Genomic DNA, 20,777 nt, shown 5'->3' with positions numbered 1-20,777 from the left:
GTGCGCTAATACATAACTCTGTGAAGGTAAATTGGTTGAATCGATAGCAGAGCAGTTGCTATGTCAACATGGGGTTATATCAATTGAAATATTATAGTTATGGGTGGGTTACACCCGAAACTGTCGTGTCTACATAATTAACCCTATCGCTGTGTATGTAATATGTAACCACACGGATACCTACAAAAGAAATCATTCTACAATTTTGACACTGCAATTTATTATTAAAAATGTTACCAAGGTGGTAGTGACGAACGAAGAATGTTCCCAAACTTCCCCAATGTCATAATGATTTTCCTTGTTGATAACGTTTTCTTTGAAAAGGGTCCACAGTGGCTCACAGATCAGTACCTTCGAAAGCAGTCGCCATTAAAGACACTCGACCTAACTAGGTGCTCTAAAATTTCTGATCTCGAATCACATAGTTTTCATAGATTATGTAATTATCTTAATAAGGTGGGGTTTAAATGAAAAACATTTAGCAAATTAATAAATAAATTATATAGTTAAATATTATACACTGCACTTATAATGGTATCATATCATGGTCGTTACACCAGGGAATATACATGAAAACGTTCAAACACATGGTTACAATACAAATAATATTACACTTTGAGCAATACAAAAATAAAAAACTCAATCACTCTAATAAATCTAAGCTTATTTATTAATCAATAGTCGTTAGTTTCAATCCGGTGGTTGGTACTTTGGTACCGAGAAACAAAACGGAATTATGTGTTGTATTAAAAAGCATAGGAATGTAAGATTGTTATTCCTCTCTACTTTGGCAATGTTTCAAGTAAAGCTTTTAGTAGCACAATCACCTCAAATGCAGTTTTACTTAGTACTTGCCAGCTCGAACTGTAACTGAAAGTTACAGGGCGCAGGGGTGGCAGCAAAACTTTTAATGATACGTTATCGTTATTAAATTGTGTGAAATAATGACACCACCTAAAATTGGTTTGGTTAGTATACAAAACTTAGGGTTTTTTGCATATGCCCGATGATAATAAATAACTTAAGTGTACCGAAATGTGGCGGTTTATGAAGCCTAGCCCAGTACCCGTGTACAAGCCTTCTAATTAATTTGTCTGACAACCGGAAGAATGATTTGTTAATTATTTTTTGTTTTTTACAATGACTTGTGCCTCGATGGCTAAAGTTTTGTGCTTACGGTGATTGCTGTATCGGAAGACGTAATGCCGAGTTTGATCTGTTGCAACCTCTGAAGTAATTATAGTGGAATACTCGCAAGATCTGCGATGTTCGCTAACGTAGTCATGTTATATAAAATTATGTACAATTACGGCCTTACTTTTAGTACACTACTCAGCCGGCACGAACCGTGCCCGGCAGTCTATGTTACAGAGTATAAAACGTATTAAATACATCAAAAAGATCTATTTAGTCATTTCGAACTTTGGTATATGACTTGAATTTAATTTTCTACAGTCATTTTATTAGTGTGTGTTGTGATCGAATGATTATTCAAATCATACGCCAAAGTACATACAAAGGGTGTTTCCCAGAAAAACAAAATCTACATTGGATGTGATTTGACAAGATCGTGTGTGGCTGTAAACAAAGGAAACACCCCAACATTTGTCTATACAGTGTACCTTAATCTAGTTCGCATACAAAAACGGTCTACACTTAGTGCATTACAAATCATCGTCGCTGCGCATAAACGAAAATGTATATAAAAATAAACTGTCCGAGCAATTTTAATACTTTAGAAATGGAGTGTTGGCTGCCCTGTGCGGACAATGGAATCAACGCTAAAGCAAAACGCCTCACAGCGTTTGGCGTTTACATTCTGCGTAAAATAAATAGTTTAATGGCAAAAGAAACGTCAAACTCTGATTAGGTCTTTTTACATTGGATTACTACAAATGTGGGCTATTAACCAAAAAAGCTTTAGCTTTAATAATTAAGGTTGCAACCAGCTTCGAGTGGACGAGTGGGTGAACATTCGAGCGTTTTGACCGCTGTGTAAAAACGTCATTACCATTACGTAATTAGCACAACGGAAGGACAAGTCTTGAGTTTTCATTTAATCCTGAGCATTATCTCTTAATAATACTTGCAGAAACGGTAATGAAGAAATAACACCGCAAAAACGCTGAATATTTATCCGAGTAAGCCACTGATGCCAATCCATTTGGGAGACAAACCTGACACAAATGGATTGAAACTGTTGTCACCATCTGAAGTTATACAAGTTACAACTTTGCGTAAACAATACCGTCAGAAGCTTACTACAGAATTTATTAGAATTCATAACCGACGTATTTCGAGCTTAATATTTTTTGTGTCCGGAACAGTAAAGTCCGCTGTATCTAAACTACTCGCACTACATTAAATCAGCTCAAAAAAAAATAAAAAAACATAAATCGTTGCTGTGATAATCTTCTAGTGTTAACCATATCTACAAAATCGTCATAAATAATATAAAAAAATAAAATAAACAACACAACAGCTGCCGTCGTTCTCTCACAAAAGACGTATAAAACGTTTATATATAAATCTGAAATTACATGTACAAGCGAAGCATTGGTTTGTGATGCCGGCGTTGACTAGTGAGAGTCACATCAGTGGAAATCGATTGAGATTCCGAACCCACGACCGGGGTTTAAACGACAATCTTATGACTGCTCGCACTTGTTATAACGTCTGTCAACTCGGACGCGATTACACGACACCTTAGTACACTGTGGATCATGGTCCACTGTTGCCTACCAATTTACGTTGGACGTAGCAGTCCGTGCCAACTGAGCAATAGGCGATCGATTTTTGAAGTGAGCCTAAAAACCAATATCGACATTGCGTACCACGGTCCATTGCCCGCTGGCATTTGTCCGCGTTACTGCATAATTGGCCCCTGTACGTAACGGTGATGGCATGTAGTGAGCCACTGTGTACTGGTGTCATTTAGAGTAAGAGCATCAATTTCCCCTCTCATTCTAACTTATTAACGCGTCCCTCAGTTGGCCGGCGCTCGTCTAACCATTTGATTGCCGATTACGTGCGCTACATTCGTTCTAAACGTTACCGTAAGAGCGAGGAAACGCAGTAGTTAAATTTACTCTATAACAATGGCAGTGGTGTTTTGTAGTGTATTAGATCATTGTGTATTACACATTTCAAGGAGGAATGTCGGTTTAAACCGCGGTCGTCTCAAGCGCAATAGGGCCTATTTCGTTGTCACAATACTACAAGGTAGGTTTGGTAGCGGAAAGTTAGTCTAAGTTCGTACTAATCAGACTTCAATGTACTAAATAGTTACGATATCACGATCGGGCATGTGTTACTATTCCTAGCGTTACCCGCTTCATATAAAAAAGTACAAAATACCCACGTTCCGCGATCTTCCCTGACAATGACTTACATTATAACTTACATAGCCAAACATCACAACGTTATATGCGGTGTATGTATAGGTGTGGGTGTATAAAATGTTTTTATAATAACGATCACATTATAATAGTCATTCTTGTAAGCATTCCAACTAAATCCGACGCGAACGATCAGCCGCGTCGAACCCTACACAGTATGAAACACAGTTGAACTATAAAATCATTTTAATATTACTCTACCGTACTTACGACTGACTAACTAACCTAAATAATATGATATAGAAAATGCTCTTATGTTATTATAGAGATGCGATAAAGAAGCCAATTTTTGGTTTTTATTATTGTAATTATTATATAATACGGCGTTGTTTCAACGCCATTTTAAACTAGGGCAGCGGCCGGTTTCGCGTTTTCCCACAGACTCGCTTCGATTTGATCCTTTCACGTCAACACCAAATCAATTGTTTGTATCTAATCTCTAAAATCAGTCAACAAAGATCATAAGCGACCAAAGAGGTCATTATCTACTATTCAAAATAATCTACTTAGCCGATGTCACGTTTAGGAAACAGCGAAATCGGCGGCACTCTTTGATTAATTTAATTAGTTTACGAACAGATTCATTAGTATGAAAAAACCGGCCAAGTGCGAGTCGGTCTCGTGCACTGAGAGTTCCGTACAAATTAAAGCGAGCAAAAATGAATTTGGGGCACACATTGTTTTTACGAAAAACAAAGTATCTTTTGCGGTTTAGTTGCAAGTCAACGAGGAATACCCGATAGGTTTTGATTCCCACGGTTTTTAAATAAAAAAACATTTACAATATGGTTATTTCTTCTGATTTGTAGCTGAGTTTTTCATATTAATTGCAACTCGATAAAAGGGTCTTGAAAGACAGAAAACAAAGTGTACCTTATAATAGTTCTTTTTTTCTCTTTTGACGTACGGAACCCTAAATGGAGCCTCATAAACTTGTACTATGAACCAAACATGAGTCTAATAAACGTGTGCTACTTCAGAAACTTAATTACACTCGATTCTTCAACCCAACATCCTAGACTGAGAATGAATTTACTATACAAAATTGACTTTGTCCCGCGAACTAATGGAGTAAAATGATGCTGGAAGATGCGAGATGAGTTTCAATTTCACTAAGATCTAAACTAGTGATAGATTTGTTTGAGAAATGGTGTTCAATTGTGTTTGTTCGTTAATTCAGGTTTCGCATTGTGTTATTACAATCATCATCAGTATGAAGACGATCACGGTATTATGATATGAAGTACTCTTGATTAAGTCTGAGGGGCTGTTTCACCATCCATTGATTAGTGTCAACTGGCGGTTAGGTGTGATGCCGTCTCTATTTGTTTTGTTCGAATAGACGGAGACGGCAACACATTTAACCGTCGGTTAACACTAATCAATGGATGGTGAAACAGCCCCTGAATCTACCAAAAACGAATGACAAGACAGCCTCTAGGGACGTTATGTTTGAGATCAAAGTGCCCCCTATGGAATGATCTTGAGCTAACCAGCTTTCTTCCACCAATAAAAGCCCGATATTTCGATTTACTAGCGTCATGGTAGCATGGTGGCGTATTGGTTTGACCTAATGGCCCCTCAATCAGAGCATCGTGGGTTCAAATCCGGGCTCACACCTCCGGATTTCAAAATTCATGTGCAAAATTACATTTAAAAATACTTGCAGATCTTGCAACAAATCTAACGGTAGGCGTCCAGGGGTGGTCTTAGCAATGCATAAACAATGCAGCTCCACAAATTGTTTCCAGGTTCAATTTCTATGCAAAAACTAACATTGAGCATCTCGACAATCTAGAGGCTGTCTTGTCGACAAATCGGAACCGACATCACAATGAGGGTTTCATGACGGGCGAAATATCAGTCGATGGTGTTATAGGTGAAAAACTTTAGTAAATGGCCAGAGGCCGTATTGCCTAACGTTTCTGACGCTCGCGATCGCAATCAAATAACAGATTTTATATGAGAAATCTGTCATTTGATTGCGATAGCGAGCGTCAGAAACAGTTTTTGTATGAGAAATCTGTCATTTGATTGCGATCGCGAGCGTCAGAAACAGTTTTTGTATGAGAAATCTGTCATTTGATTGCGATCGCGAGCGTCAGAAACAGTTTTTGTATTAGCAATCTGTCATTTGATTGCGAGCGTCAGAAACAGTTTTTGTATGAGATATCTGTCATTTGATTGCGATCGCGAGCGTCAGAAACATTTTTGTATAAAAAATCTGTCATTTGATTGCGATCGCGAGCGTCAGAAACAGTGTTTGTATGAGAAATCTGTCATTTGATTGCATCTCGAGCGTCAGAAACAGTGTTTGTATGAGAAATCTGTCATTTGATTGCGATCGCGAGCGTCAGAAACAGTTTTTGTATGAGAAATCTGTCATTTGATTGCGATTGCGAGCGTCAGAAACAGTTTTTGTATGAGAAATCTGTCATTTGATTGCGATCGCGAGCGTCAGAAACGTTAGGCAATAACCTCAGTTGTATGTAGTAGTAACGTGTCCGTATAAAATTGACGTTCCAAATTCGCAAAATGATAAGCTCCATATCAATACGTTATTTGTATTTTTTTTATATATTCATTAAAACTTCACAACGTCTGTTATCAAATAGAGAAACAATTTATAAGCTACCTTTACAAATAAGAAAGTTATAAAGGTTTGAAATTCAAGATTAGACAGAGAAAGACATACTTGCATGTGACGTCACAAGCAAGCAGCGCCATACTTGCTGCATAGAGAAAACCGTTTAAGAAAGAGACAGGTATAAAGATTTTTCAACAAATAAGTATAAATATAATTTAAAACCGATTTAAGTTTTCTCTTCGCTAAACACTGTCTGTATATCTATATTTTCATAATAATATATCAGGCATGGCAGATTCAGGAGTTGTCAAATACCGTATTACCTATACAACAGGTCATTTACTTAAGTTTTTTACATATAGTAACGAGAAGTCCGTTTGACGTTAGTCTTGCTTGTGACTGGCTCTTGATATTTAACCAATTCCAAACGTGACGCAAATTTCCAGTTTGTCTAACGGAGCTCACAACACTAGCGCCATCTAGCCTGCCACAGAAACCTTTATCAGGAGTGTCCTAATTTGCATTTGTCCAAATTAGTGGTAGGTAGGAACATAACGCGAAACACACGGCTTTAGTAACCTAATAATTCACCTAATCATTTGACTCTTAGCTAACATCTCAAAAGAAATCTCGAAGGTAGAGCAAAGTCAAGCGCGTTTCATACAAAAAAAAAGACGCGATCGTCGCTTTTGAACCAGCTGATAATTCCTCTAAGCTCGGGGTTCAAATCCGTGCGGTTATGAAATTTTGACATTTTTTTATTATTAACATGTAAAATAGCGTAACCGCCCGTAGCTATTCCGACGAGGCGTCCGCGTCTTTTTTTTTTGAGTATACATGGCGCCTTAGTAATACTAGTTGTCGCTTGGCCGGGCCCCACTGCCCACTGCTGGGAAAGCCACGTTACTAATTATATCAAAATTGATTTTATTCATAAGTAAATTTAGTAATTTCTTCGATAATTACATTGAAATCTGATGAATTTTAATTTGGATCTAACATACCGAGTGGTTTTTTTTCCATGGAATCAAAGTTCATCTTGTAGATGGGTACAACTAAATGTTATAATGAGTTGGTGATGCTATGGGTATCACAGTAATAACTAATTCTTGAGACTTGATCCTGCAAAGATATCGTTAAAATCATCTCGACCCAGTCTAATCGTGGTACGGCCGGAACATCATGTTAATTTTACGATACCTTTTATCTCCTGTCTCGGGGTTGCTAGCCACATTTTTCGGTTTTAGGTAAACCCCTAGTTATTTGATATTAAATTAATACCAACTAAAGTAATGAAAGATTTACTATTATTAAGTACAAATCGAAAATTTACAACTCGAAACTTGTCCAAGCAGACAAATTCCATCTTGAATATCGTCAAAATGGAATCTTATTCCATGCTAAAATTGACAAATTTGATATCTATAGGTTGTGAGAAGAAATTACCATTTGTGTTAGCGTAGACTCGAAAAATTACTATTTGTAAATATGTGCCACCTGAATCATTCGTTCTAAGCTTACATTATTACATTTCGGTCTTAATTCAGACTTCATTCATTATCGCTTAATTAATTATAAATTATAATAAGCCAAACTCGGACACAAAAAGAAATTTAGTCCTAAATATTTTTAGCACTACATTTTGACAATATTCACTTCGGAAGTTATTAATTTTGGTCCGAATTCAAAACAGTTGATTTATGTGGACGATTTTCTATTTGCACTGAATGACAGTAGATCTAATGAAAGTATTCTGACAGGCCAATCCATCCAATACCAATCTTGAAAGGAGGTTTCAGCCATTGGGCTCCGCTTCCACAAGAAATGCGCGAGGATGTGTTGCGAGAAATGTGTTTTTCATTAGCTAATAGAATTTACCTCGCCTCAATCCGCTCAGCTGTTTCCACCGGAGATGTGCTGTGCGAGGATAGGTAAACGAAGCGTTTCTGTTGGTTCATGAAGAACACATTCCTCGCACATCTTTGGTGGAAACGGAGCCTTACCAAGCTTGAAAGAAAGCTCCAGCCATTAAAAACTGTTATGTACAAATTGTTAACGAAGATGAATAATTTTTGTTCTGGTTATTGTATACGTAACGTGGGTCCATCAGCGGGCAGGTGGCAGGGTGGTGTAGCGCGAGGCACTCAGCAGGGCGGGTCCGCCTTGGGCAGCGGGCGCACCAGATACAACTTCTCCCCCTGCTTGTTGGTGTAGATGGGCGCGCGCTGGTAGTGCGCCACCAGCTGGTCCAGAGTGGGGAACTTGCGCTGCCCGATGCAGTACAGCGCGCCCGCCACGTGCACGCGGAAGTGCTTGTTGCGGCCCGGCGCCTTCAGGGACACCGAGTAGTCGCCCACCTGGGGGTCCAACAACAATCCTCATCATTTGTTCATTATAGTACATTGTGTCTTAGGGGCGGTAAATAAGGAATTACGAACGAGAGTCTATTAGAAGCCTGAAGTCGAAGACTGAGGGCTTTAATGAGTCGATGTTCGTAATTCTAGTACCGCCCGTGCAACATACAATGTTATTCATCACATTTGCGAGTAAAATTGTATGGCTGCGCTCTTGGCAGCCAGCTTCCAACCGACCTCCCCCCCCCCCCCTCCGCAGCATGTGCATGGCGTGTGTGCACGGAGCAGCAGCACACCACGCAGTAACAAACTCATTTACCGACCTTGGGCTTCATGGCATGAAAATTTGTACGGGCAATGACTCATTTACCGCCCACGGGTTGGTTTCATGAGAAGCACATTAAGCTCGAGGGTTTTTTTGAGTGGTTGTAACCAAGGTAGCCTGCATGTTACGACACTGTTTACGAGCAAGTGTGATGAAAAGGTTCTTAGAATTATTTTACAAATAATGGCGGTACCTTTGCGTAATATCGTAAACGGATTTGCAATGGGCTGAGCTGTGTTCCCCTTCCCAATCACAATCGTAACAATGTTACTTTTATTTTTGTATGATTTTAATGGTTTATCGAGGGTTATGTGATATTTCACTGCAATAGCCAAATCAAATCCTAACCTGACCTGTATGTGTTTTAGTAGGGAAGTAGAGATTTATGAATGCGCTCACGTTGGTCTCGGAGTCCCTTATGAGGAAGTCCCCGTCGTGTCCGTGCTGGTTGAGCAGCGCGTCGCACTGCGTGCGCGTGACGGCGCCGTAGTACCAGGCGCGGCCCGCCGCCCCCGCGCCCGCCCCCGCCCCCGCCCCAGCGCCCGCGCCGCCGCCCGACCCCGCCTCGCTGCATACAACAAAAAAAACGTTTATTAACAAAAAACAAGTTGATTACTAGAGAGCGGATTTCAAGTAGCGATTACAAGTTTAATATGGATAAGACTAGTACAAGTAAGTATTTATGTTTGAGATGTATGAAACAAGGAGAATTAGAATGAAAAAAATCTTTACATTATATAGTTTGTTGCAAGAATAACATTTATTAAATTGTCTATAAGATTGCATTACGGTAAGTAAGTAAGTAATAATATAACTGTAAAAGCAATAAACAATACGATACTATCTAATGAATAAATCTATTTATCTATCTAACCAATCGCACTAGTCATATCCATATTAAACTTGTAATCGCCACTTCAAATCCGCTCTCTATTGATTACACTTAAAATTACATTAAAAATACTCTAGTTTGTTAAAGAGTTTGGAAATTGTTGCCAGCCTTAGCTTGTGCCATCAGCCAAATATATGGTCTACCACCCTAAAGTTGATAATCGCTTGCACGTCATAAAACAATAATGTCAATAGACGAGTCTGTCAACTTGAAAGTTCGACTTTAGCGACATAATCAATTAATCATTTGATACGAACTTGTTTAAAAATTGATAGACCACTTATTTGGCTGATGGTACAAACACAATGAGGCTTACTGCACGGTCCAGGGCAGGGTCAATCAACTTTTTAGTACTGATATTCTGTCCCGTCACTCAGGAAACATCAGTGATAAACTTTTTTAGAAAAATATTTGCGACTAACAAAGTCAAAGTCAAAGTCAAAATATCTTTATTCAATTTAGGCTATAACAAGCACTTATGAATGTCAAAACGCCACGCTTAGATGCGCCATAAAGGAAATAGCCTTAAAAGATTTGTACCCCATAAAATCATACTTTTAATAGGTGACTCAAAAGATCTTAAAATGGCAACAAACTTTGCTAAAGAGTTGGTTGATACTAAAAAAAAAATTAAGTCTTTGGTCATCTATAAATCGTGTCACACATTTGGGTGAGAGGTCAGGCGGTTTATGTTTATGACACAGGAACAAAACAATTGCAATTTCATACGTGGGGGTGGGGGGTGCTAAAAATGGGCAAAATTGGTGCGACATACTTTATAGATGATAATTTCCTACTATTTGACACTATTTAACCCTGGGTTAGCAGTCAACTCGAAGTTATGTAGTTAAGGCTCTATTTTCGTTGGTTAGGACCTGCATTTGGACAGGACACAGTGAGTGACCAGTGAACTTTCGTTCAATTAATTCGTGCCAGCTCTTGTGAATCAATCTATTCTCCTGAGACCTAACCTTTTTAACAGACTTTTTTAAGTTACACCCTAGACGTGGTTCACCAGCTTTATTATGTTGGATATTATTTCGAAATTCTTAAGTTTTTTTTCTCAATGAACCAGTTGTACTTTACAAAATTCCTTTCGGCCGAGTACTACCTTTTCGCAACGTACCGTTTGGCAACCTGTTTCATTCCGCAACTTTTCATTTCGCAAACTCTAAAACTGTAAATATTTCAGGATTTATATCAGGGCCATCGTGTTAGGTTAGGTTAGTTTTATAAAAATCCTGAAATATTTACAGTTTCAGAAATATTAAACAGTTGGGAAATGAAAAGTTGCGAAATGAAACAGGTTGCCAAACGTTATTCGCCGAAACATTAGTAAACCCCGTTCGGCTGTTATGCTTAGTTTTAACTGGTCCTTTATAAAGTAGGCGAGGGCCCACGACCAACGACCCACGATGCTATACCTGTAGGGCATGGCGAGGTAGTCGGCCAGCTCCTGTAGGTAGTTCCGCGGCACGAGCCCGACGCGGCCGCGCGAGTCTCGCGCGCGGTACCACTCCGGGTCGGACGGGGGCCGCTCCACGATCTCCAGCCGGTCGCCCTTCTCGAACGATAGTTCCTGCTCGTTGTTTGACGTGAACGAGTAAAGCGCCACCTGCAAGTTACAGTTTGGTGAGGGCCGGCCTTAAGAGCGTTTAGACCTGCTGAGCTGGCAATGTTGCATTTTTGTGAGTTTTTCTCGATTATTCTATAAAAATTGAATGATAATTAATAATGTTGTCTGATATAAGTTAATGTGTCTACTCCAATAATTATTCGTGATAGACTTTTATATTCCTTAAAAACGTATAATTATTGGAGTAGCCATATTAACTTATATATTAAGAAGGGTTCGCTATCAGACACCATTTTGAATTTTCATTCAATTTTTATGGAATAATCGAGAAAAACTAAGAAAAATGCAACGTTGCCAGCTCAGCAGGTATAAACCCTCTTAACCATCTGGGTGCAACGGGCGAGTGTTGCCTTTAACGCCCTTTTTGATGCAACAAGCGACAAAATGACAGATCGTGTTTGTTAAACATAGAATACGACGAGGATAACCTCCTGCGACCCGTCATCATAAAACAAAATATGACATCGAAATTTAAACCTTAATGTACCATAGATAAAGTTGAATTTATTTTTTTGTAAGTTTGAATGATACACGGAAAATGACACTTTATTCCTTTTTCAAACTGCTGCATGCTAACAAAATGTACTAGTATTATCACTTTCAACCCCAGGAGGCTAATTATGTAAAAATGTACTTTTACCCCCAATTTCATTAGAACTCCACTGGAAGTTAAGTGTGCTTGTAGTTCAGTGTACTTAACCCCAAGGTTAATGAACTCTGGCATTTTGCCAATCCGCAGTCACGCGATTTACAAGAAAGCTGCTTGTATACTCCGAAGTTAAAATTTAAATTTCGTATCGTAACGCCCTGCTCACGCTATAGTATTATTCAATAAGAGGTTGTACGGTACGATTCGAACTCCGGAATAGCCCCCTGGCCCAAGCAAGTCGGCCTACTTACGACGATGTCCAATACGTTCTCCGCCATGGCGTACGTATGTACAGGGTCCTCGTTGTCGCCTTCTTCGCTCGTGTAGTTTGAAGGGAACCTGTGGAGAAAAGTTGTTTTTAGTACAGCGTCAATGAAGACTGCGATTTGGGAGCGCCAAAGTTCGCATACTTTTCGTTATTCATACTGTAATGTTTGCCCGAATCATCGTTTGACATAAAAATTTTCCCACTGAAACCTCAAATTTTTCTGAAATTTTAAATGGTCGTTCTATAGAAAACTATAAGTTAGATTAGGTTTGTTTTTTAACAATGCTGAACAATTATTGGATTCAGAGAAAAAAAGAGTTATGACAAAAATTCATTCTGACAAACATTAGGTGCATTAGAACTTTCAACAAACATAGTTCTTAAGTTTCTATTGTTACTAACATGCTATGGACCAAATTAGTTGTCTGATAATAAAAATATATATTTTTATTTTTTAAAGTCGCGAGCAAAAGGGAGTATATCGTACTGCAGTGTTAAAGATATCAGCAGTAAGTCTGATTTTTTCCTAGATTAAATGTTGGTCTCACTACTAATATAGATCGCGCGGCATTTTATGCTCCCTATTTCTGGTCTCGAAAAGCGTGAATCTTCTTACGATTATAACTAGCATATAAATGTCTGGAGAAACATATATCCTGTCAAAAAAGAGTAGAAATTAAAAAGTAGCAACACTCAACACTGTAGTGTCCTCCCTTTTTGGTTTGACAGGGTTTGAAAGGGATGACACTACAGTGTTGCCACTTTTTAATTTCTACTCTTTTTTGACAGACTATAAAGTAGGCAATCTTGTAAACCCCGGTTAGCTACAGAAGAGTGTAAAAAATATATGTGTGCAAAGTTTCAAAAATGCAACACAATCAACAATGAGTACAATGTTTCTTATCTACCCACAGTCTTGCTTCAGGCATTTACTGGAATGTAGGCAGAAGAGCATTCTCCTGTTAGGGCTTGTGCTGTGCTTGGATCAGTCTTTCTTGTTAAACCACATTAGTTTTTTTTCCTTGTTCGACCCTCGCCCTTTTCATAAAGCCGAGTTTAGACTTGCAAGAAAAATCGTGCAAGTTGCATTACATTGCGGCGCTCGATTGACCACTACAAACTCGTTGGCTTTACGGCCTCGGAATGTAACGCAACTTGCACGATTTTTCTTGCAAGTCTAAAATCGGCTTTACATTTAAAGTATCTTTATAAGTGTAATTGTATTCGGGAATCTGAGAGAACTTCTGAATAATTCGGAAAGCACACCAAGGAATTACGTCAATAACATCCAACAGTTTCCTCCGATCCGAACTGACGTAAGCGCCACATGTCACGTGACGCCAAACTACCTACATCACAATAAGTTTACCAGCCAGCGCCCCTATAATCTGAGCCCTAGGGCCATAAAACCATGTTAATAAAAAAAAAAAAAAAAAACTTTATTTCATATTTATAAGTAAGTAGGTTTACAGTACCTGGGGCGTCCCTTTAGGCTAAAAAGCCTGTATTAGAACGCTCCGCTCCTCCAACATTTTTAACACTTATTGACAATATTATATTATAAGTAACAGTCTTTTATAATAACTAATAAATATAGAGAGTAACAAATAAATAAATAAGCCTCGTAGATGTACACACAGTTAGGTCATCTATCCTGTGTGGGTGTGCGTGTGCGTGTGTGTGTGCGTGTGTGTGTGTGTCACCGTGCAAGAAGTTGCTCTGTCGCATCATATGATCTTTCTTGAAGCCATTTAGAAACCTCTCAAGAGCGAGCGAGAGGTTAGAAACATGGTTTTACGGCCAAAAAGCTCAGATGATAGCAACGCTAGTATACCACATGTGAGTGAACTTACCATCCGGTATGCCCCTGGTACTGCCCCCGCCACCATCCATCGTTGCTCTTCTCTAGTATCAGGATCCGAGTGCCCTTTGTGAGCGAGAGTTCGTCGGGCTGCTGCGCCTGGTAGTTGTATTTGACAACGGCAGCACCCAGGGCCTCAGTGGGCTCGGCGCGCCGCGCGCCCGGGGACTCCGGCCCGCCGCGCACCGGCGAGCTGTTGGAGGGGAGGGTCTTCGAGCCAGACCCCTTTTTCACCTTTTTCTTGATGCTGGAAGAGGATTATTGCCGTTGAGACGAGCTTTGGGGGTGGTTGCTTTTCACGAATGCAGTGATTGAGCAATCAATATCAATCGTTTTAGACAAAAGTTGCTACTATGATGCTTTTTACTATCTTATCTTTGAAATTAAAACTACCGTAAAACTACACCCACAACGAACGACGGATTGGTCCGAAACAGTTGGGCATACCATGGCTGTTAACAAGTGAGTGACCTGTTATATTATTTCAATAAAATATTTATTAGGATTTTACTTCTTCGCGCTTAAACCGCTGAACCGAGTTACGAGTATATGAAATTTAGGGGCTGTTTCACCATCCATTGATTAGTGTTAACTGACGGTTAAATGTGATGCCGTCTCCGTCTATTCAAACAAAACAAATAGAGACGGCATCACATTTAACCGTCAGTTAACACTAATCAATGGATGGTGAAACAGCCCCTTAGTATGTAGATAATTTGAAGCCCTGGCAAAGACAGCATAGTTTTTTTCCCAGAAATTGCATTGTTTCTATTATACTAATACAGTCGAGTTCATAAACTTGTTACAATAGTTCATAACCATTATCAATAGTCGTGTGCAGATATTTTTGATAATACTCGTATGTTTGCTCACAAACACAAGTTTATGTACTTGACTGTACTCAATATGGACTCAACATTATTAACTATAGTACAGGCAAGTACAGGTAAATAATTCACACAAAGAATTAAGCAAGCATTTGTTTTACTGTGTACCGTTAGAGAATAAACAGTATCATATTGACGAGGCCCAGATGATGTAGTCACAATATTATTGTTTGCCGTTATCCCCTAATACGTCACGCTTTGATCTCAGTTCCAATTTTCAATTATTTCCTTTTGGGTCAGATGATTCGCTGAATGTCGTACGTAGTGAATGACCTGAGATGACATCACTGTTCATTGTAAAAACATAATAGTATTGAATTCATCTATACTTCACTACTAATATTATAAATGCGTAAGTAATTTTGTCTGTTACGTCGCCATGCTTAAACCGCTCATTTGATTTTGATGCAATTTGAGACCCTAAATTCGGAAATGCGTTTCTTCTCAAGTAGCTAAAGGTAGCAAATAATCGTATAAATCGATTATAAGGTAGATTAACTGCATTCTATTTGAAAAATTATGGCACGAATATTATGACATGGTCTTACATTTTAACAAGCAAATCTATTATACATACATAAGTATACAAAACCAGGGGGGTGTCACTAGGCCATTCCGCCGCCGAGCTACAAGTACATGCCGGGCCTCCCCAACGTTGAGGCGATTCAGTGCGACTCAACGCGTTCGAGTGAACACGAGTTATGCGATAGACAGAGAAGCATAAAGCAGGCACGATTCTTATGCCTAAACGTCACTTTTGTACGGCAGTGAAACTTCTGTACTTGTACTATTACTTATTCTGTGACAAAACTAACCACTTTTTTTTTAAACTGACCGTGATTAACCCCTGACCTGACGTGAAGTTCAGATGAGGCCAAAGGTATCTCATTGGTTCAGTAAAAGCCTATTCACTCTAGCCTTGAAAAGCCCTGGGTTGTATTTATGCGAAAATATAGATGATAATATCACTATCAATATCAATCTAGGACTATCAATTGACCATATCAATATCAAGGATTTGTACAGGTATCTCAAAGTTTGTCAATGAGGGCTATCGCGTATGAATTCGCCACTAGAGGCGCTAGTGTAGCGTGAGGTCTCCGAAATGTCAAATCTCATAGTTGTTGGGTGAGCTACGCGGGTTTATTTATAATTAGAATAATTTTGTGAATATTTTGCAATATCTGAAATTAATTATGGCAAATATGCGTGCCGGGGCAATGAATGTCTGTGTTTTGAGACAGTTTTGTCTTTCGGAAACCTTTGTCCTCCCTTTTTTCCGAACAAAACGGGGATTATGCAACACTATGGCATGCTCGATATTTTTATGATACGGTTTTAAGGTGTATTAAATATGATTTTAATCTAAACTTTGTTTTCACACCCTTAAAAACAGACTTCACGCAACAGTGCGCCATCTAGTGAGACAAAAAACGATAGTCCTCATTGTATTTTGTTTTTTTTTTTACTATTGTACAATAAAGTGTTTACATACATACATTAGATACGAGTTAAACATTAGTTCTCATAATTTTGATAAGTACTACCTATCTGTTTGTTTGGCGGCGGTATCGCGTCGGTTTAGTGGTGACAGTATCGATTTGAAAACATTTTCACGCTTCTATCTAAATTGATATTTATTACTGGGTCTGGCTCACGAGCGTTTTGCCCGCCCGTTCCAGTGTTATGAATATTGATGCATACGATAACTATTTGCGTCAACTTCTGATACAAGTTCTCTTTTAAGTGAAGTATTCATCCTTAGAGCCTGGCCAAGCTAACTCTGCAGAGAATAATATGGTAACACTGCAAATGTAACACATATTATGTACGTAGTTTGACGTTAAAATACAGTGTTGCCAAATTATTCCGTTGCAGACTTAGCTTGGCCAGGCTCTATATTAGTAGAAACGGGCGATCGTTTGTATGCATCAATATTCATAACACACTGGAACGGGCGGGCAAAACGGTTGTGAGCCACACCACACCCTACTATGGAGAAAGCTTTGGTGCGCGGGGCCCGTAGCATTTGCTACTCTTGCTACGTGGCTAATCCGGCACAGCACTAGCCTGTCAAAGTCACCTGTCAAACAGCGAAGGCTTCTCCTTCTTGACGTAGTTACTGGGCACGTATCCGGACTGCGAGCGCGCGTTCTGCACGCGCCACCAGTGCTTGGTGTCATCGAGCAACAAGTAGCGCTCGTTTTTGCGCAGATCCAACTCCTGCGCGCCCTGCGCCGCGTAGTCGTACTTCGCGACTACGTAGCACACGTCATCCTGAAATAGAAACAATATACCGTAAGGTCGGGGTTGACCCAATGTAGGAGAAATAAAAATTGGCCAATTGGAAAACCACTTACGTAAACAAAAGCCTAAATAAAAACATAAAAAAGGGGCCTTATTATTTAATCTCACAATCGAAGTGAAAAGCAGTGTAAAACTCGAGCATTAAAACCTATTTTCCCCTCGACGTGTCTATCTACCCTCACCGTACCGGCTCGAGTGGCTATATGAACGTCTCGGGTAAAATAGCTCGCTTTATGCTCTTGTTGTACAATCTACTACTATCGGCTAGCCCGACGCGACACGACGCTTACCGACGGTGACACGTCTCTCGTTCTTATTGTGTGAACATAAAGCGTTTTTTGATCGGCTTAATCCGATTCCACGTCGATAGATTAGCAATCTGGTGGAAATAAAGAGTTGTTACGGCGCCACGCCATTGCTAGTTATATCTTTTGAACAAGTTAGGCTATCTAGCCGCAGGCACCATGAACCTGTAAATGGAAAAGTTTAAGATTTTGATCATTTCACCCCCTTCCTGCTGGACTGCCTGCTGCTTGGTCAGTTTAATATTATGAAAATCATATTTTCTTTTTCTTCCTGTGTCACAAATCGTCAGCACCCCAACAATGTGTGACGTAACAGAAAAGAAGACCAATAAACTAATGGTAAAGGCTAGCATTTTTATATGTATTTTAATTTAATTTCATATTTAGCTCAGCCAATGACAATAAAAATGCATTGAGTCACAACATTCCTTTTAATAATGCTTTAATTATGTGAGTCAGCAATTAAAAAATTGCCTACATTCCTGTGAGTATCACACCCATTTCAGTTAATAATAATAAAATAGCTATAGGCAAAGTACAATCTCAACACTATGATAACCAGTACAATATGACATAAAGACAATAGTTAATTGTTTGCCAAGGCAGCACCATCATATCAGTGAAAAGACATCTAGTGCTAGAACAACAACAATCTTCTGTTTGCACACAACCAATGTGTTCTGAGTCAGAACTTAGACCCATTATGATCAACCAACAATTATGTGACATAACAAAGTGCGCATAAATATCTGCTGTGGCAGACATTAATGCAGGACTGTACATCATCATAAATAAGCTTGACACTTTCGTTCCTTCCTTCAACCCAGTAAAACCTTTTCACATTAAATGTCCCATTGATAACTTTTTATTATTTATTTTTTGTAGACATTGTTATAAATCAGAGTTTCCCAAAGTCATCCAGGTGGAGCTCCAGGGTCCACGGGAAACGAGACGTGGTGTGAATATAGTCGTAACGTAGAGCAGGGGGTCTACCGAAAACAGTAAAACTTTGAAAGTGGTCTATGAGAATAAAAAGTTTGGGTACATATCGAAAATACAAACTCAAACATAGATGCAAAGAAAAACGCTGGGAATCGAACCCAGGTCCTTGGCATTCCGTGCCACATGCTATACCGCTACACCACCACTGGACAAAATTGGTCTATTTTTCTGGTTTTTCTGTGCATCTATGTTTCAGTTTGTATTTTTAATATGGGTTTTACGGGATGACCGTAAAAGTAACAAATTTGGATTTAAAAATAAAAATTCCAAAAAGACTTAACCAATGTTAAGTTTGGGCACCTCTGTTATAAACTTATAAATGAACAAAAAAACATAACAATGAGTCAAAATATTTGATGGCAGTCAGTCAATGCTTAACATAAGTATCCATATCTACTTTTCTATGCAACTAGAATGAAAAAAAATGAATACACAAATTAGAGAATTGATCTAAAATACATTCAAATACAAAAACATTCTTCTGCAGGTAACATTTAACACTTTATTTTACAGTATTATCTTTATGTTACATTGACTAATTAATGCAAACAAAATACTGTACAATATGATCACTATCAAGGTTCATTCTAAACTGAATCATCTTCTCAAACAAGCCTTAACACTTGAGCATATTGCACCTTTGCGAAAAAAACTGTGACATCTAGTAACATCGCAACTTTGGAGATAGCACAGTTTTGTTGCAAAGAAGCAATATGTAATCTAGAATGTATAAAAATAATGCAGCCTTGCAGTCTTGCACAATATCTAAGGCTTGTGTTTAACTGATTCCCAGATAAAGTAAAACTACATCAATACCTCAAGCTTTACATTCTTAGTGCAGATTTATTTTTGTGTTTTTTTCCATTAGCTCTATGTTGGTAATACTTTTGGTAGTAATTTGTACCTGCTGCCATTTTCTAATTAATTATATTCTATTTTAAATATAACATACCAAAAATTATCTTCAAGTAGTCTGATTATCATTATAATATTACTTGCCTAAAAGTGTGTAAGTCACAATAGAGTAAACCAATCAATAACTAGAATACCTTCAATATTGACATAATAATTATATAATAAAAGATATAAAAAGAATAAGGTGGTCAAGAAATTAGCGGGTTCTGCATTTTCACAGAATTATTGTTTCCCGAATGTTTCATATACCAACTGTTTCATTTACCAAATTTCAATTTTTTAACTCCAATTTTCCTCAGTGTATTTTCCTATTGAACTTTTATTAGAAGTAGGTTAGGTTAAGTTTGTTTTAAGAAAGTTCCGAAAAAAACATGATTTCATAGAAAATCATGAGTTGGGAAATTAAACAGTTGGGAATCGTGAGGAAAAGAGAGAGAACCAGAAATTAGTATTTTTACCCTAGTAACAGAGCATGAGCAGGTTGGATGAAAGTGGCTCAGGACTATATTGGAATGAACATTAAAAAATCACCAGAAAAAAACAGCATTGTTACATATTATATTTTAATAGCTATAACAACAAGAAAGAAATATTCATAAGAATAGGGAAAATACTACCACTAAGATGAGTTTCCCATGAATCATTATGATCAGACACACTGACTGACAGACAGGACTCAAGTTAAATTAGTCAGGGGATCTTGTTAATGTCAAAGGAAATTCCACATCGAAGCTACCAATTAGAGGCGATTCAACCAGATCTATGCAAGGGTAGACATGAGACCTTGAGATGAACATACCTACAGAAATTTGTAGTGACCCACGACTTTATTTTCCTAAAGAGAAGGGTATGGTGGGTGTGTGAAGGTTAGGCCATAGGAGTAGGTGGTTATTGTTACCTGCGCATTTTTCCCATGCCTCGGGGTGGCCATGGCGTGTGGCGCCGGCAGCGGCTTGCTGGCCCACACCGAGTCTGCGGCGCGCGCCGTTCGCGTCTCCAACATCGGAGCCCCGGGCGAGCCCTGCTGCTAGCGCTCCGCTCTGCCCTCACTGGTGCATCTCCTCCGCAGCCCCCGCCGCTGCACCACTCATTACAACCGCACAACACCACACGCGATCGATCGTCCGCTCGAATACACCGCAAAAACCACCAATTGTTTATTGTAGGACGTGCGAAACCGATCGAAAGCTGTCGCCCGATGAACGCACAGGTGATATACACGACAAGGCTATAGGCTCTTTCGCGACCCGAGTTAATGTAAACCTAGTAACTATTGCTCGCCCCGTTGTCTTATAAGTAAATTCTAATTAGAATTTTGTAACAAAACAATAAAATATCAAGATTATCGTGAAAATTTCACATCAGTCGGTGGGGCAGCGATGGATGAATCA

At 38.9% G+C, this 20,777-nt stretch overlaps 1 protein-coding gene across 1 annotated transcript; it reads right to left on the bottom strand.

Moving 5' to 3' along the window:
• Positions 1-5,540: 5,540 nt before the first annotated feature.
• dock (SH2/SH3 adaptor protein dock) lies at positions 5,541-20,777 on the bottom strand. Its single transcript, XM_074086212.1, has 7 exons — positions 20,285-20,777; positions 16,941-17,134; positions 13,963-14,217; positions 12,093-12,180; positions 10,981-11,171; positions 9,064-9,232; positions 5,541-8,342 (listed from the first exon to the last, which is right to left on the bottom strand). The coding sequence occupies exons 1-7, from the start codon at positions 20,387-20,389 to the stop codon at positions 8,130-8,132; spliced, it is 1,215 nt and encodes a 404-aa protein (XP_073942313.1). The 5' UTR covers positions 20,390-20,777; the 3' UTR covers positions 5,541-8,129.

This window comes from Choristoneura fumiferana, chromosome 3 (genome assembly GCF_025370935.1).
Source record: "Choristoneura fumiferana chromosome 3, NRCan_CFum_1, whole genome shotgun sequence".
Lineage (NCBI taxonomy): Eukaryota > Metazoa > Arthropoda > Insecta > Lepidoptera > Tortricidae > Choristoneura > Choristoneura fumiferana.
The sequence above is the reverse complement of the archived record's forward strand: the minus strand, read 5'-3'. Positions and strand labels throughout refer to the sequence as shown.

Bases quoted from the DNA above. Each gene is read 5' to 3' on its own strand.
- dock (XM_074086212.1), bottom strand. From the start codon at position 20,389: ATGTTGGAGACGCGAACGGCGCGCGCCGCAGACTCGGTGTGGGCCAGC. The intron at 12,181-13,962 runs GTAAGTTCACTC...TTTTCTCCACAG, and splicing joins TACCAGGGGCATACCGGATG to GTTCCCTTCAAACTACACGA. The intron at 8,343-9,063 runs GTGAGCGCATTC...TTGGACCCCCAG, and splicing joins TAAGGGACTCCGAGACCAAC to GTGGGCGACTACTCGGTGTC.